Source organism: Penicillium chermesinum (assembly GCF_028974085.1).
Source record: "Penicillium chermesinum strain IBT 19713 chromosome Unknown utg000005l:1.0-4115287.0:1.0-4118363.0, whole genome shotgun sequence".
NCBI classification, from domain to species: domain Eukaryota; kingdom Fungi; phylum Ascomycota; class Eurotiomycetes; order Eurotiales; family Aspergillaceae; genus Penicillium; species Penicillium chermesinum.
The window spans coordinates 839879-857602 of record NW_026695315.1 but is presented as its reverse complement, the minus strand read 5'-3'; the positions used below and the strand labels follow the sequence as shown (position 1 = coordinate 857602).

The 17724-nt window shown below is 48.4% G+C and overlaps 5 protein-coding genes across 5 annotated transcripts; 3 read left to right on the top strand and 2 right to left on the bottom strand.

Annotated features, from left to right (window-relative positions):
* Window positions 1–1526: 1526 nt before the first annotated feature.
* On the top strand, window positions 1527–2396 carry N7468_006465 (uncharacterized protein; the record flags this gene model as incomplete). The annotated part of the gene is made up of 2 exons (XM_058475761.1): window positions 1527–1637; window positions 1788–2396. The coding sequence occupies 2 exons, from the start codon at window positions 1527–1529 to the stop codon at window positions 2394–2396; spliced, it is 720 nt and encodes a 239-aa protein (XP_058328651.1).
* A 1722-nt stretch (window positions 2397–4118) lies between these two features.
* N7468_006464 (aromatic ring-hydroxylating oxygenase subunit alpha) lies at window positions 4119–5246 on the top strand (the record flags this gene model as incomplete). The annotated part of the gene is made up of 1 exon (XM_058475760.1): window positions 4119–5246. One exon carries the CDS (start codon window positions 4119–4121, stop codon window positions 5244–5246), a length of 1128 nt encoding a protein of 375 aa, XP_058328650.1.
* Window positions 5247–6903: 1657 nt separating this feature from the next.
* Window positions 6904–8309, bottom strand: N7468_006463 (uncharacterized protein; the record flags this gene model as incomplete). The annotated part of the gene is made up of 2 exons (XM_058475759.1): window positions 6904–8151; window positions 8265–8309. The coding sequence occupies 2 exons, from the start codon at window positions 8307–8309 to the stop codon at window positions 6904–6906; spliced, it is 1293 nt and encodes a 430-aa protein (XP_058328649.1).
* A 1285-nt stretch (window positions 8310–9594) lies between these two features.
* On the top strand, window positions 9595–12836 carry N7468_006462 (uncharacterized protein; the record flags this gene model as incomplete). The annotated part of the gene is made up of 6 exons (XM_058475758.1): window positions 9595–11819; window positions 11876–12227; window positions 12301–12555; window positions 12606–12665; window positions 12728–12757; window positions 12813–12836. 6 exons carry the CDS (start codon window positions 9595–9597, stop codon window positions 12834–12836), a joined length of 2946 nt encoding a protein of 981 aa, XP_058328648.1.
* Window positions 12837–14083: 1247 nt separating this feature from the next.
* On the bottom strand, window positions 14084–17554 carry N7468_006461 (EF hand domain protein; the record flags this gene model as incomplete). Its single annotated transcript, XM_058475757.1, has 3 exons — window positions 14084–14248; window positions 14296–17050; window positions 17073–17554. The coding sequence occupies 3 exons, from the start codon at window positions 17552–17554 to the stop codon at window positions 14084–14086; spliced, it is 3402 nt and encodes a 1133-aa protein (XP_058328647.1).
* Window positions 17555–17724: the final 170 nt, after the last annotated feature.

The window sequence follows — 17724 nt, the reverse complement described above, 5'->3', positions numbered from 1 at the left end:
CTCTGGAGACCTTGCGAGTTTGTCAGTCATTGGCGGCGTTTGACGAAATGCTGATCCCATTATGAAGCGGACGTTCAAAAGGACGCACTTTAAGAAGTATCTGCTATACCAAAACCTGACTGGAGGCGCTCTATAGGTATCCGTTTCATCCTTTTCCGCTAAGCTGGCCAGGATGGATTAAGCTTAAGTGGGTCCTCAGCACCTTACAAGTTACCCGTGCCATTAAGTTAGTTAGTTAATAGTACTCATTAGCTAACAGCAACGGGAATCCAATACCGCGTCCAGGCCGATGGGATTACTAGTTTTCTTTTCGTTTCTAGGGCTTTCCAGTGCCTCCATACTGTGAAGCTAGCTCTGACTGGGGAAGTCTAGAACAAACAAGATTGGGAAAGAAAACTCGGAGTGCTGTGTGAAACCCTCGCCTTTTTCACATGCGGGCAGGGTAAGCTAGTTACTAGTACAGAACAGGATGATCGCCCAGCCCGCGTGTCAAAGTTGTACTAGTATTGGCTTTGCTGAAGCGACATTCGCGGCAATAGTTAGTTATGACATATATCTTTGTAAGCCATTCACCGATTTCAAATCGCCGATCGCTGTGGAGACACTAAGTATGTCTCGACTCTCACGGATCTTTGGTATAAGCTGCCTCGGGCTTTGATGTGATCAAACTGGACAAAGAATCATCTCGACTGTCCGAGTTGCTCTCGACCATGTGGGTGCAAGAAAGCGAAGAATTATCAGCAAAACAATGAAGAAATAGGTACCGCTAACTTCATTCGTTCCCCAATAGGCTTCTTTCGAAAAGGCCCTAAAGGTAAATAGTAGCACAGACAATCAAGACAACAGATCCCGACCCCAAGGTCCTCGTAAGGCATTGGCCGACACAGACCTAATATGGGTTGACATGCAAAGAGCGAAATGGCGCCCCGGAACAAAGAAGACTCCTGGATCCTGCAATTATTCTGTGTAGGTCTCGCCAGACTTGGTCGTGAGATATCGTGTTTGCGGGAATATAAGATGCTCCCACACCCTTGGATGACATCTAAATACAAGAGACATTCCATATCCAATCCTCGGAGTAGCCTTTCGATTTCACATAATTGAAAATCTGGCCTCTGCTAGGTTCAGGTCACATTTAACTTCAATTCAAGCCGTAGAACGGTCTCGGTCGGCTTAGTGCCGCGATAATTGCCTCAATGCGATCTTCCAACATTTGCCATTTTCTTACGATATTAGCTCTAGAAATCTTATACCTAAGATCTATAGAGGCTCTCTCGCTCTTACCCACTACCACATTCGCTCTTCGACAAGCTTCGGTGTTGGCCGATGGAAGGCTTTTGCTCGCAAGGGATGCACTTTGTCCGAATTACACGGTCCAAGCCGAGGAGACCTGCACAACAATTGCCTTCTCCCATGGAATCACCACGGCCAATCTTGAAACCTACAACTCTCAAACTTGGAATTGGCATGGTTGCTCAAATGTAAAGCAAGGCGACTACATTTGCATTGGTCCCGGGGCGCCGCCAATGCCCGTGGCTCTTCCCCACGCTATCTGTGGACCTCAGGTGCCCGGGACAGCACGTCCAAAGGACATGACGACCCTCGCGTCTTTGAATCCGTGTCTTTCAGGTGATTGTGTAAGTAGACTTGTCGACCTGCAAATGAAATATTCAAGTTTGACTCACCCCTGTGCGTGTAACTAGTGTTCTTTGCAGGGCCAGTGTGGGACAACTGCAAACTTCTGCTCCGCGACTAACTGCCTCTCTAATTGCAACCCTCCTGTACAGAAGGCCGGTACCAAAGAAGCGACCCCGCATAAAACAACTACCCAGAAAATGACGACCACGGAGTTGACCAAACCGACGACCAAACCACCTCCCACAACTGCTGCCCACACGACCGTGAAAAGCACACCCTCGACCGCGGATCCTGTACTTCCAACGGATTACTGGCACCTTGATAAATACAGTGATACTAAGTGCGGAGATCAACTCTCTGATGCGAAAGACAGTGGCTACTATCGGATACAGGGATACAAAAATGCCAACGATGTCTGTTTCACGCTAGCAGGTGGGAATTTGTCAACAGATGACAGCGGCTTGGATCTATGGTGCCAATGGTGGCCTGGAGAGGGGGCAGATGGATACAGGAATTGCGATCAAAGTCCTCCACTCGAAAAGCCAGGATCGTGGAGATTCACCGCTGGCCCTTCGGGTGGTCATTGTGCGAGTTTTACGGACGCCAAGTGCACGCACGAGGAGCAGTCAGCCACCATGGGCCGTGGAGGGACGGGCTGTGTCAAGAACACCAAAGCGCCAGGTTTTGGCTTGGGTAATAAGGTTTTCAAATCGATCAAATGCGGGTTGGGTAACTATGCTTACGAGGATTATACTTGAAGAGTGGGGATGTAGATAGCGGAGTTTCATGTATAGGAGGGTCTGAGATAGCTGGAGTATAGGATCACACTCTTTTGAAGCACTGAGGCTTCCCAGATGCGGTGAGACATGAAGTTTGCTTTCAAGGTTTATCCTGATAAACTAGATAGGATCGTTACATGTGAATCCTTGAATCCAATTTTCAGGCTACCATGGTTTGGCCATATTGATAGGAAGAGAGCCCAGTAGATCATTGTCTTATCTTCAGGATCGACGATGAATAGAAAGTCACGGAATTTTCCGGTATGGCTCCAATATGCTGTCGGTGAGAAGGATTGGTTCGGTGGCTGAAGGATCACATGCCCCTATCTCCACGCCATGTGTAGAATGATAAGTGGCGTAAGCGTGCACCTGAAGCTTAAAGTAACCGAATCAATAGCCTCAAACACGGTATCCGCTGGTTTCTCAGACCAATCGTTGTAACTTGACTCCGTGGCTGTTACAAGTCCCGTACTACCCGAAGCACTAAGATGTGAGATCTCGAACCGTAGAATACGAAGACAGGCTGAGCAGGCCAGTTGTAGACTCCAGAGCCGATATTAGCATCCAGCATTGCAGTCCAACTCAGAGCCAGGACTATTCTCGACTGGCTTTTGCATGATTACATGAAGCTGCAGACCTTCCAGGGGAAGCTTTACTTGGGAAGTGTAACTGTTGATCGGGCGGTGATGCCGTGAACCGTGAGCCGTTCCGATATACGGCGCCACGCCGACCTTATCGGCGAACGGTTTTGGAGAACCGCCTATCTGGCCTGGGGAGCTGTTCTTTCATCGAGCTCCCTTGGGTCTAGTACTGACGTAGTAACTAATTCCAGGCCATGGTCGTTGCCATTTCTTGGAACGACTTTGCTGATGCAGATGGGAATTCAGGGACGAATTGCTACAGGCACGCGAGGTTCGGCATTAGGTGCAAGCCATAGGTACCTGTGGGGCATCATGGCTTCATCTGCAAGGAGCCTGGAGAGTAAAGCAGCCATGATTCACGGATGATGATCCGGGGGTTATCAAAAGCCTCATCAGGAGAATCGGACGTATGTATGATGTCGCTCGAGATCAGCAGGAGGAAAGAACAAGGAGAGGCCGGCAGAGGCATTGATCAGTCAAATATTGCCCTTTTCAGTTTAAATTCCCAGACAGATACGGATCAGCCCCGTGCCGGTCCCGGATCTCCCAAGGCCCTAGATCTTTCGATCCCTGGGGAAGCCAGCAATAGGGCACGGGATGGTCGGGACTGGGGGATACGTCCGGCCTGCCCACTGTGGCTGAGACCGTCTGCCTTTATGCTGGATGAACTCTAGATTACGCTGCTCGCGCGGTGGTTATCTGCCAGCCATTCGGGCCCACAGTGGGGCTCACCCGATCAGCTGATCGGTATATAGATATCAACTCCCGTTACTCCCGTTGGTATCTGGCCACCTGATGTCAATGAGGCGTGTATGTTTCTAAAGATGTCATTGATATCGGGCATGAAGGAGCACGACCCGTTGGATGGATCGGGTGGGGTCTATCGATTCCGGGGTCAATCTGCTCGTGAGATAGCTATATAGAACCGCTGATGTCTTCGGTTTGAAGTATCATCAGCACCACAGATCAATCAATCAGCCAAATCCCCAGACTCCAAAAAGTCTAGCTCACTTCTTAAGTCAAGAAAGCTTTATTCAGCTCCTCACCACTCATAACTACAATGTCCTTCTTCAGGAATTTCTTTGGCACCGCCCCTGTTCCGGAGGCAAAGGAAGATGCCAAGGGCCCTGCCCCTATCCGCGCTCTGCCTGCCAACTGGTACACCTCCGAGGAGATGTTCCAGCTTGAGCGTCGTGCGATTTTTGGTCGCAAGTGGCTCTTGACTACCCACAAGCACCGTGTCCCCAAGGTGGGCGACTGGGTCCAGTATGACGTTGCCAACTACGAATTCATCGTCGCAAAGGATGAGCAGGAAAAGATCCAGGCCTTCCACAAGGGCAGCCTTCTCCCTATCCACGTGCACATCGACAACAACGGCTTCATCTGGGTCAACTTGGACAGCAAGGAGACTCCCGAGGTCGCGTGGGAAGATGACTTCGCCGGCTCCGACATGCAGCCTCGATTCAAGTACTACAACTTCGAAGACTACACCTTTGACCACACGTGGGACATGGAAGGAGAATTCAACTGGAAGATCCTGGCCGACAACTACAACGAGTGCTACCACTGCCAAGTCGCCCACCCCGATATCCCCACAATCGCCGACCTGAACTCCTACTGGGTCGAGACCAAGAAGGGCGGCGCCATCGAGCACTACGGAGCGCAGCGTCCAGACCAGATCGAGAAGGGCTTCCGCATTGCCACCAACTACTACTGGCCCAACGCCTCCTGCAACGTCAGCCCCAACTTCTTCTTCATGCAGCGCTTCACCCCTGTTAGCCCTACCAAGTCTGTCATGCGATACGAAGTCTACCGCCACAAGGATGCCACCGACGAGGCATTCAACCTCATCAGCGATATGTACAAGCGCATCATGGGCGAGGATAAGTATCTCTGCATCCACACCCAGAAGAACCTGAACACTGGTGTCTTCGTCAACGGCCTGCTCCACCCGGAGATGGAGAAGGGCCCTCTTCACTTCCAGCACACTGTCCGCGAGGTCGTAACAGAGCACCGCAAGAAAGAACTGGCTGCTGGCCATGAGATCTCACCGGCTGCCCAGGCTCCCATCACCACTGAGGACATTTCTTTCCGCACTGGTGTGGATGCGGCCAACAACTACAATGTGACAGACACCCTCAAAGAGGGGCTGGGTACCACTGTCACCGTCTCAGCCATTTCGGTCTAGATCGTTCGGTGATGGATGGGAACGGGACTGGTTCCTACAGCATAAATTGGCATTGCATTCTTGTTAGCGTTGCGCTTGGTTTTTTAGAACTTAGTCTTTTTTAGTACATACTGGTTATGACTTAATGAATTCTCTCTCTCGTTCGAGTCTTCACATTATGCTAGATGTATTGGAATAAATGATCTTGGAACATCAGTATGACTAAATACCTGTTCCTCAATCCATGTCCTATCTGATCTAGCTATACATTTCCTCCTTATCTTTGATCTGTTTTAGCATGGCTGGAATTGGAGAGGTCCTCCTGAAATAAGAAGCGACACACGGGAATTTGGGCTGGTGGTTGGCGCCGGAGTAGGAGTGTTACCAATGGTCCTTGAACGCTAGCGCAAAGAATTGACATATGCGTTCTTGATAGATCTCCAAGTCTTCCAGCACTGCAGGTAAAGTCACCATTTCCATGACTCAAAATCCCGAGTCGGAAACCCGCACCAATCAAATCCGGACGATCCATTTTCGATCGGCCGGAACATCATCCTGCGTCTCTAAAGCTACTGGGATGACCTTGCCGCCGAACGGATCATCAATATTGGATTATTGGCATATCATATATTGACTGGAGAGCGTCTCGGCAGCTGGATCTGTCACAATTCGAACATATCGCCGAAAACCCTATCACCACAGGTATATGGAAATTTATATATGTTGAAAAAACAGGCAACAACTGAGACTGTGTGTCCTTCTAAGAATGATATTAAGCGGAAACAATATATAATAGCCTTCAGTGATGCATAAGGCATCATCAGCTTATTAATGACACCCACTCCATTAGAAGTTTCGCAAAAGCTCCGCAATCGTATCTACTTGTTCTCAATCTCACAAAACGAGAGATTCCCTGTAAGTTTCTGTGAGATTTGATTCTGGTCTCGATATAATCCATGTCTAGTAGCAAGATATACAAACATGCCTGTACAAGTAGTATGTTAGGATATTAGGGGTAGTTCCATTTCCATGTGGTAAGGATATCGAACTTTCGGGCTTCTCCTGGATATCTGTATGACTCGCAAAATATATATACGTGTATTTTAGGGAAAGTAGATCTTGCGTTATAGCATCGATTTCTTCTGTGCGTATAATATGACTCGGTTGATGCCCGTTGGAACAAGAATAGAATAGTCTCATCTGTGCAGGTACTTAAGGAAATGACCAAAGTATCTTGAACTTTGTTGTCAACAACATAAGTTACTTCAGGCAAAATTTGTAACGACACGGAAGATTTTTAGTTATCCCGCTGAGTGTAGATTATTCTTTCCCCATTGAGGCCAATCTCGGGGTATGCAAAAGGGGAAGATAAAATGAGTGGATTTACTAGACAATACCTCTAGAGGAAAGGGAAGGATATGAGAAGAAGTGAACAGCTTGACTTCAAATAACTGATCAGTGGCTATAAGAAATGTATTTGATATTTGACGCCTCAGGCTTTTCACGACCTTGTATGTATGCCGTAGCTTGTGTAAGGACGTGTTGCTGTCTTGGCCCTGCTTCAATGTGATCCATAGATAGTTAGATTGGGACCTTGGATATTCATAACTCGATGACCTTTCCGCGATAATATAACGAGTATGGAGAGCCCTAGAGAAAGTATTGAAGGCAGGATATTTCACACCACGGAGAAGGAAACTAGACCGTCCTTTTCCGGAATTGGAAGACCCCTTTCTTCGAGAGTTCGAATTCTTTTAGCCCTCTTCTTCGAGGATATCCTCGCCCAGTTCCGGTATAGAACTACATCTTCAAGCGAAACTCTTGGAGGAAGAGATTTATCCGGGGATTCCCCAGGCTCGTCGACAGGAGGCTCTTCAGGAATAGGCTCCTCAGGCTCAGGCTCAGGCTCAGGCTCAGGCTCATCATGAAGAACCTCGTCAGGAACAGGCTCAGGAAGAAACTCATCAGGAATAGGCTCCTCAAGTACAGGTTCATCGGCAGGAGGTTCCTCAGGAAGAGGCTCCCCGGCAGAAGCAGGCTCATCAACAGGAGGCTCCTCAAATATAGGCTCCTCAGGAAGAGACTCCTCGGCGGGAGGTTCCTCAACAATAGGTTCGTCTACAGCAGCTTCCTCAACAAAAGCTTCCTCAAGAATAGGCTCCTCAAGAATAGGCTCCTCAGGAAGAGACTCCTCGGCAGGAACAGGCTCATAGGCAACATCCTGCTCAAAAGCAGGATTTCTCTCTGTTGGTATATCCATATAATGTCGCCCATTCGTTGATATATTCGGGGGTTGGTCTCCTGATGTGCTCCACTCTTCCTGCTGACTGTGTATCTGCTCGCAGGGAGTCTTGCCGTCCTGCGAGGTAATTTCCTGGGGACGAAGGAGTATCTCAAGCATCATTTTCGTCACAAAATTATCAAAATGATGATCCTGACCGAGAGCATTGTAAATCTCGTCCAGATCAAATTTTGACGTACTAGAAGTCAAAGACTGCCAGAGGTTTCTTTCGATATACTTCGGAAGCCAAGTTTCATCGTCGGGGAGTTTTGAAAAGACTTCCGTTGTAGTCCGCAGTATTTCAGGCATAGACAATTCTTCGCCGAACCGTTCTATGTAACTCCTTGCAAAGGCTTCAAGAGCAGGAAGCTGGTATGTCCTGGATGCCTGATAAACCAGAACACTTCTCTTATACTCTCTCGCTACATCAGACGTGCCGTCCTCGACTGACGACCTTATTGTCTCATAGCATCCTGAATATAGATAATGCACAAAAGTATGACCAATGTCCTCGTGAATGTCAGACAGGGTGATGTATGAAGAGTAAAACTGGCGATACTCAAGTTGTGGGCATTTCTGAAGAAAATACCTGGGAATGCAATATTCCTTCTTCCCGATTCTAGCGGTTATGTATGGAGCTTCGTACTGTCTATCAAAAAGTTCAGACAGAATTGGATATAGTGAATAAATAGCACTTCCGAGGACAAAGGCTGGACATAATCGATCTTTGGCGATATCTGGAGAGACATCGGACTCACGAGTTCCTTTTGCGTTTGACGCTGTTTGGATTTCTTCTTCGCCATCGGTCCCGGAAGTATATGGACAAAAGATAAAGAGGAAATTGAGGCCAATGTAAGAGAATTTTAAGAGCAGCGGGATGCCTGCCTAGTTCTTTGGGCAGCAAAAAGGGGGGGATTTCAGGTATGCAGGTATGAGTTGTTCTGCATGTGCTAACGCTGTCGCACCGCCATCGCCAGGGTCTTCCAAAGCTACAGCATGCCAAGTGCCTATAAAGTCCCAGAGTAGCTGTGGCCCCGGGTGACTGGAACAGCTATAGGGTGGATTTTCGTAATATTATGTCCCACGGAGCACGCCCTGCTTCTCTTAACGAATAAGATTTATGTCTTCTGACATGAAATTGCAGCCTATCACACATTTAATGCAAGATGACTTGAATCGGGTTGGTATTAATCGATACAGTAACTCTGCTAATATCCTGCTCTAATCATGAAAGCGTGCCTCAGGCCGATTAGTTGAATCATGCCACAAAACAGACGCGTGGGCGGAACAAGGGAGATTGCATGATCTTTACGGAGCGTGCCGAGCAGCCGATAATATTTTCATCGTGGCTAGTTTCCCTTTCGTTGGTAGTAATCCGAGCTTGATCTGACCGACACGACAGGGGCAATGGCTGTCCTCGCATGACCGAGTTAGATCGAAAGTAAAAAGGTTGCTAAACCTTCGAAGAAGCATAGGTCTATATGAAACTTATGGGTGCGAACGTGAAGATGCTCATTGAAAGCGGAGTGGCCGAAACAAGCGCTTTGGCTGGGAATGGATTTCAGTGGACTTCTTTCGCCCCAACGACAGCTATTATCCCTCTCTCGCCACCTATAATCGACGGTCAACAGGGATCATACAGACCAAAGAATTCGTAACATGCGGGGTTTGGTTTGCTAGCGATACCGCCTATTTCCTCTCTTTACCTTTCAAGCTATACATTAGCCTTCAGCGACAAGTTCCCACCGTTGATTCATGTCACGAGTCCGCTTATATTTCCCTCGGTGAAACTTGGCAGCTGACCCGCGTCTTTCTTCTCAAGAGGGACAGAAAGAAAAAGCCATTTAGCGTTGAAAAGAGGCGCTTTGACCTTCTTTGGCAAAATGCCGTATCTGACCGCACAGCTAGACTACGATTCCCAGCCTAAAATCATTTGCGGCTACCCAGAAGAGGGTTCGATTTCAGGCAGCAAAGCGATCTCAGTCAGCCGCCGAACTGCCCGCCGAGTCTCAGGGACTGTAGTTCTTTCTTCCAGAAAGCGACTCATTGACTCTGGTAACAATCTTCACGAAAAGAAACCTATCAGAAATGAATCCACTATTGTGTGATAATGACGCTCCTCAAAATGCCAATAGCCAAGCCGAACTTCAGCGGGAACTTTTCTCAACGGTGACCTCCATGATAAGGAGCCCCCGAAAGGGGATGCGAAGGAAAAGGCTTCAAAATCTCCTGAGAGACCCAGTAATTGACGTCAACTTTCATATAGACGGCATTTCGCTCTTAGCAAAGGCGACATCGGAATCGAGAGTGCTCGCTGAGGTCTTGCGACACGAAGGAATTGACTTGAATTTGTGCAATCCAGATGGCCGAACAAGCATATTCTTCGCGGTTGAGAACCGGAAAACTTATTCATTGAGACTCTTGATAAAGAAAGGGGCTCTTCTTGACGAGAGGGATAACCAAGGCCGTACTCCGTTGTCACTAGCGGCAGAACTTGGGAATGTTGAAAATGTAAGAATTCTCGTCGAATCTAATGCTGATATAAACTTGGCGGACTCAAAAGGCTGGACACCGTTATTCTGGGCAGCTTCAAGGCAGCATCTTGAAGCGGTGGACTACCTTTTGTCAACTCAAGGCGTGAACAGCGACCATCAAGATATCGACGGCCGGACACCTTTAGCAATTGCATCGGAGACTGGAGATGCTAAAATCATAAGATGTCTGCTCGATGCTCAGTCCAAAGGAAGGCTTATTTTTGGGGTTGAACGCGACCTCCTACTATGGGCCATTTTTCACCGCGATATACCTACAGCTCAACTTTTACTCAAGGTTGGCCACGGTCTGGTGAACTATCGCATAGAAAGCCGTACTCCTCTATCTCAGACTAAAGAGCTTGGACATATTGATATGACCGAGATTCTCATCGATGCAGGTGCAGATATGCATGCACTAAATGAAATAATGCTGCGAATTGAGCTCTTCTTTGCCGAAAATTCCCCAACGATGCAACCTCCGTTATCTGAAGCAGAGTCACCAAGTGCCAAAATTTTACAGGGACTGCTTGATGCCGAAATAAATGTGAACTCGCTTGGTATAGAAAAGTGGTCCGCGCTAGCGTGGGCTGTTGAAAAGCGCCACGACGTCCTTGTCAAGTTCTTACTCGAGATCCCGGGAATCTCCGTAGACTCTCGAGATGCGACTGGCCAGACCCCTCTGATCATGGCAGCACGACTTGGTGAAACCAATATATTGAACCATTTACTCGAATCAAGTGCAGCGATCAATTCAGAGGATGAACAGAAGTGGACATCACTCTCCTGGGCTGTTGCAAATGACCATGAGCAGACAGTAAAGCTTCTACTCAGAGCACCAGAAGTATTTGTGGACCATAAAGATAAAGAAGGTCGTACTCCGTTTTCCCTGGCTGCAGAGCGCGGATACATCCAGATCATGCTTTTACTCATTAAACATGGAGCGGATCCCCATGTGCCCGACAACGAAGGCCATACAGGGTTCTGGCGGTTTCTTCGAGCAAGGTATGATAAGTTTATCCGGTCTCCAAACCAATTGGGCTGGCCAATGCTTGGTGGGACGGTGAATCCTTTCACACTCCAATTTTTGGTCTGGGCCTTGCCACTTCCAAATAAAAAAGATCGAAGCGGTCGCAACTGGCTCTCCTGGGCTGCTGAATATGGCGACAACGAAGTTATACAGTGCTTTCTAAATGACGAAGAAAGGGCGGATAAAGTGGACATAAACATTTGTGATGGAACGGGAGACACATTTTCCCGGACTCCATTGATCTGGGCATTGGAGAGGGGCAATGATGCCTTGATTGATTTATTGAAAGACGGGGACACAATTTCCCTGCATTTATTGGTCGAAGGTATAAGCTCAATCGAACAAGAGAAGGCGTTAGGCTTGGTGACTACCCTTCTTCAGGCGGGGTACGAAGCCAACCAGCCAGACCAGAACGGAAGAACTCCTCTGCACCTTGCATGTCTTGAGGAAAGCAAGGAACTTATTGCGGCCTTGATTAAAGCTAATGCAAAGCTGGATGCCGTAGATCATACTGGCAAGATCCCTTTACAATATGCTTTGAAAGTGCGGAACAAAGCTATCATAGATCTACTGCTCGAGGCTCCATCGGCAGTTCTTGAACCTGTTCGGTCACATGAATGGTTCGCGATGGGAAACAAAGTACATTATTGGATCCAAATCACGAGGATGAGCCAAAACCGTGGCTTTGAGCTGAAGTCAATTAATAAGCTCAAATGCGACTGGTTGCCCAGAGCAAAAGAGGCAAGACTATGGTAAGTAAGACTCTAATCTACTGTACAATCGGCATTGTGTTCCCTAATATCTCAAGTATTTGCGAGAAATCCTTGATATGGTCTCGCTTACCACAGGAGCTTGACATCCGTGACAAGCTCAACAGCGAAAGCTATTATTGGAACTGTGCTCAGAAAGACTTTGGGTATCGGTTGGTAACCTATATCTCATTGACCTTTCCATATCAACAAGGCAAAGGTGGTTATCCATGGGGAATCGCCTGGATTAGCAGGAAGACAGCGGAAGGCCTTGCTTATGGATTTATCAGCATGCTTCCAAGCGGCTGGGTTCCAAGTGATCCTTCTGACTTTTTCAATCTGTTTCTTGAGGCTCTGTACCACAAATGGAGAGCAACCTGTTCTGATGAAAATGCAAGGATTGAGAAGTTGGTGAGTTTACTGGACTTCTTAATCACTTCCAGCCAAATAAAGCACAGAACTGATTCATGGTGATTTCTACTAGCGACATGATCAACTCAAAAATCGTGGTGGAAATTACGGTTTAGTCGATGAGCTTGCCAAGAATGCTCTAGAGCGTGCAGAGCTCCGGCAATGTCTGCAATCACACATTGAAGGACTCCTTGACGTGGTGAAATTTAATGCTTCGCTCCAAACAGAACGTAAATCACAGCTTAGAGAAGTTGTCGATGAACTTGAGCAGACGGTGACCACGAAGCTTGACAATATGGAACAGGCTGTACGAGATCTTCTACAAATTGTATGCTGGCTCTCGAAATTTCCTTGCGGACACTAATTTAAATCTAATAGGAGCTTGCATGGGTTTCTACAAAGGAGGCGGCAAGCTTTAAACGTCTGAGCTGGATTTCTGTGAGCGAATTCTCTAACATCGCTTGCGAGGCTTGTTAATAATCAAATCTCAATATTTTTAGTTCATTTTCCTACCGCTGATGTTTGTTTCAGTAAGTGGAGCGGTTTAACCCTGACACCAAGTACCTGATGACTTTGACTGATCAGAACACGAGAGCCTGTTTGGAATGAACATAAACCTCCTTCAGAATAATCCTGATTGGAAGTGGGTTATATTATTTGGGTGTGTGTCGCTTATCATCACCGGCGGTTTGTGGTTGGCATCCAAACGTATTCCCGTTCGTATCCACGTTCATATCATCCTAGACATATCACAGCAGGAACTGATCTATACTTTAGCAAGTGATACAGGGCAGTGTCCTATGCAGATAAATATCCTCGCGTGGAAGAAGAGAAAGATAAATGCAACTCATTTGGATAATTCAGAGCGCTAAATGGATTTGAGAATTTTTTCGCACTTTACCTGAACTATGACTTCTTCTTTGCAGTATGCCAGCACAAATTTCAGAAAATATGGGGAAGCAAAAGTGTGGTCTAGGGCAGGTAAGCAAGGGATTTGTTTATCGCTAAGCTGTCATCTCGCTATGCACTTCTAACTAGTCCTCGTAAGCAAGCCCTTAGAGGTGATACTTCTCTTAGTCGCTTACCACCCTAAGTATATCTTAACTGTCTTGTAACACCCACATAGTAACAGGACTTGGATGCTTACGTCTTTAAAGGCCTTATCTAGTAATAGAGACGGTACTATGAATATTTTCATGGAGTTATAGGTCTCCCCTTCATTTTTAGGTCGAAGTATTGTCAGGGCTCAGGGCTTCCGAGCTATTGCTGGAACCCTCAGACATTGATGTATGAAAGGAATTGGCTTAGTATTCCTCCGAACCATTTCCATCTGGACCAAATATCACAAACTTAGTCAATCTACTACGCGCTAGAGGATGCAAGTTCCTAAGCAAAATACGGGCACCCTTTGAAGGCACCTACACAACCTCGAAAGATGGTTTAGCTATTCATATAATATACTACATATTCTCCCACCCTAGAGGAGCAAACAGCTCAATCAACTGCCTTCCTTCCACGCCAGTGCTCACGGGTACACCTGAGTCGCAGTGGGACCTTCGGCATAATCGTATGGGGTGCACATGTCGAGAAAGGTCAAGATTAGAAGATGCAGGATCGGTTTCCTCCTATTTTCGCCGAGGAATGAATCTAGCGATCTATGAATAATTTCATCCCTGTTAAGGGTTTCCGTTCCATATTTACTTGTTGAACCTGAACTCCTTTCAATCTTCTAAAAGTTGACTCTTCGCTTTCAGGATTAAAATCGATTTGTGGATTTTCGCCTACTCGTTAGTATTGACTTTTCTTGGTCCAAGTTGGTAAAAGAATAAATAATGTACACAGGCGCGCCACGCCAATCAGAAACTAGCCATCTCAATCCAAGTTACCACAAACGCGAGCCGGCGGCCCTTATCAGCCGCCATTCGGCGCTGGAACTCTTCGAAGTTCAGTTTGGCGCCACTGCCGCCACGACTCTTGGCTTCACGCTCCACTTGATTCAAGTATGCCCATCGGGCTAGAACCTGGGCGAGGGCTTTCGCGGGGCGCTGATTTCTTCGGGTGAAGTGACTGCTTTGGGTGGAGGAGGGAGGGGCTGCATGGGAGATGGAGGTTGTTTAGGGGCTGTTGCTTCAGCCTCGGAGGAAGAGGAGCGAGGTGAAGATGGAGCAGGTAAAGAAGGTGTATCATCAGGCGCGAGACGAAGCCGACTTGAAAGATTCGAGGTAGGGTTGCAATGGAGAAATTCGGTGTCGTGATAATTTGCTTCCACCCACACCTGTGGCTCGGTGTGGAAGACAGGCACAGCTCGAGGTGTATCGTTCTCAGGGCGGAACTGTGGCATTGTAGGGTCGTACCCGGGCCTTTCTTCAAGATTGGAATCGGGACTCTCGAAAGTAATATCAGGACCCTCCTGGAAGTCGGCATCGGCGTCCTCCTCATCAGATGATTCAACCGAACCCTCCTCATCTGAATCGGAAGACCCAGTTTCCGAAGCCGATTCTGTCTCAATGTCGTAAGAGTAAGCCTGGCCCAGTCCTTCTTGATCATCGACATTTGGCAAATGCGTTGGCCGGACATCATCGTCTGAGTCGAACACTTGTGTTGAAGGGGGCGCGAGAACGGGGCCTTCGTTCGCTGGTAAAGTCGGACTTGCAATAGCGTAACCGGAGCGTTGGAGCAAATCATCCAGAGATCTCTCGCTTGTAATAGCCTCTAGCTCTTCCTCGTCCTTCGCCTGCACAGGCTCCTTCAGCTCTGGTTTCGGAGGCGGGGAAGCTTGCACCATTTCGATCTCTTTGGCCCAGGTCTTCCGATCGGCCCGTGTGCGGTGAACCTCCATGAGAAGGTCTTCCTGTTGCTTAAACAGAAGGTCGAGGAGCTCATTAAACCCTTGCTGTGTAACTTGATACAAAATCTCCTTGCCGACATCTCTTTCCATTTCTGGGATCTCAAAGCCACCCCATCGCTCACTGACAGTTACACTCCTCGAGGAGGTCGAAGGGTTGGACCGGATATCATCAAGGTCAGTAGGAATGTCATCTTGGAATCGAACCTTTGACGAAGAGCGAGATCTTGGCGATGGCGGGTGTGAGTCTGCAGAGTGATCTGAGTCGTCGTCACTTAAGTCGTCGAAAGACGGATCGTGTTGATATCCATCGGGGATGGTGGCTCCGTCTTCCTCATCGGTGTAAAAAGCGCGCCGTCGCCAGCGCTCGTCGATTCCATTTCGACGGGCGTCGTCGATCCGCCTTTGGTCTTCGTCGCGTACCCTGTTGTATACGGCTGTCACGACACGGGCCCTATCGATAGGGTCGTTGATTTCCTGAGGGGGTACATACGTTCCAAGGGCGTCAATGATATCTTCTTCGCTGATATGCTCTGGTGGAGGCCAGACGCCACTTATTCCTGAGGAGCCGGAATCATCATCAGACTCGCTGGCATCTGGGTCATCCCCTTCGTCATTTCCCTCATCTTCGTCGTCAGCCCGTTGGGCACTCGACTGGGTACCACCCTCGGCATTCGCCAGACGTATGGTGGATGGGAACAACGGTCGTGTTCGACCAAATTGATGGCGGACTGCAGCCTCACCTACGATCGAGTGGCGATCAGCAGTATCGGAGCTATCTTGCCGCAAGACTCCTTCGTTATCGATAATTTGCATATCACCGTCCTGGTTCAGACGCTTGCCTTCGCCAGTGCGCGATGCATCACCAGACGGAATGCTGCCTGGAAAAGCGGAACTGATTGGTTGACTACCAAGAACAACGTCCCGCGCTCCACCTTCGAGAAAGTCATCCTCCATTCCAGCAATCATGTCGCGAGTCAACTCTCGACTCAAAGCGTAATATGCCCTGAAGATTCGAAGGAAATCTTTGCGTTCCACATAACCATCTCCATCGATATCATATCCGCGGAAGACACGGCGCAATCGCTCATCATTACTCTTGTTGTTGAGGCTAGCCAGCCCTTTCAAGAATTCTTCGAAGCCAATAAGGTTGTCACCATTGGTGTCGTAGAAAGCAAACATGCGGTCGTAGATCAAGCTCGGAGGAGGCGGGCGAATAGAGGTGTGAGGAACGAAGCACCGATCAAATGTCTTGCGATCAATGGCCATATACAGTTTGTTAGGGTCATCGGCCCATTCGTAGTTTGCCAAGCAACGAAATTGGTCCCAAAGAGCATCTAGCTCGGTGTTTTCAAAATTGGTTTCGCGACTGAACTTCTTGGCAAGCGGCCGTGGAAGGCTTCGAGGAAGCATTGCCGGCTTGCCAGGGTACCAAACTGGTTGTGACTGTCGTGGGTTTCCAAGGAATGGAGCTGGAATCCGAACCTTATAGAAGAGATGGGTTTTTATGTGCACTTGCATAGCTTCACACGTCTCACAGAGGTCATAGTCAATGCAGTTAGCACACCTGTATCTGATACCTTGAATCGGCATAGCGCCACAGCTGTTGCAAGTGACTCCACGGTGAATATACCCATCTCGCCGTGCCTGATCCTCCGCGATATGGTATAGCAAGTTGAGGAGATTCTGGCCCTCGCGTGTCGGAGATGCGTCATTATGGCTGTCGCGCCAAGAGAAAACGCTCTGATCATCAACGACCGTCTCTCCACCATCAAGAGTTTGGAGAGGTTGTTCCGCCTCTTGCGCGCCTCCGTCCGGTGCTGCTGCATCGAGCAGGGCCCCATCATGGTTGGTAGACCCAGCAATATTGATGCGGTGGGTACCGTTCCGCCTTTGTCGCAGGTCATCCCCAAAGTTCTCGTCGGCATTGAATCGAGCAAGAGCTCGATCAATACAGGAGCGCGAGATCCCCCCGACGCTGTAATTGCTCGATGAAATACGTCCTCTCAGCCGATCCCTCCTCCAGTGTATGGGAAGGAGGAAATTCAAGAGCCATAAAGGTCTCTAGGAAAGCATCCTCCATTGTCTCGCGCATGCTTTCTGCTTGTTCCATCAACATACCGACTTCTTCTACCAACTGCTCGGGGGTACCCAGCAGAGAAGGTAGAAGTCCACTTTCCACTCTCCGGCCATCATGCGTCTCAACACGAAATGTTCCATAAACACCGTTTTGTCGTTCCAGTTGATCTAAGCGGGTTATCGCGCGGTACGAGGGCGTGTCAGCTATTCCCAGCTCGTCGGCTTCAGTTCGTCTTGTGCGGCGTACGGCGCCTCGGCGGCGGAGCAGGGGTTCCGAGGGACTTGATGAGATTATATGGTTCCGTATGTAAACGAGGGTATATGCAGCTGCGACACCAGTAAAGAGGTAAAGGAAAGGGCGGTATCGCGCCAACGAGACCGGCGCGGAGTGCGGCTCGGACATTGCGGAGGTTGAGCTGGAAGCTGCGTTGCGGTCACGGCTAGAAGTGGAGGATCATGGTTGAATTCCACGTGGGACTGGGAGAGTAAAAGAGAGATGATCTCTGAGGATTTTGGGCTGCTTTCAAAGCAGTCCAAAGGGGCCGGAGGATACAGACAACTGGTGTGTTGAAA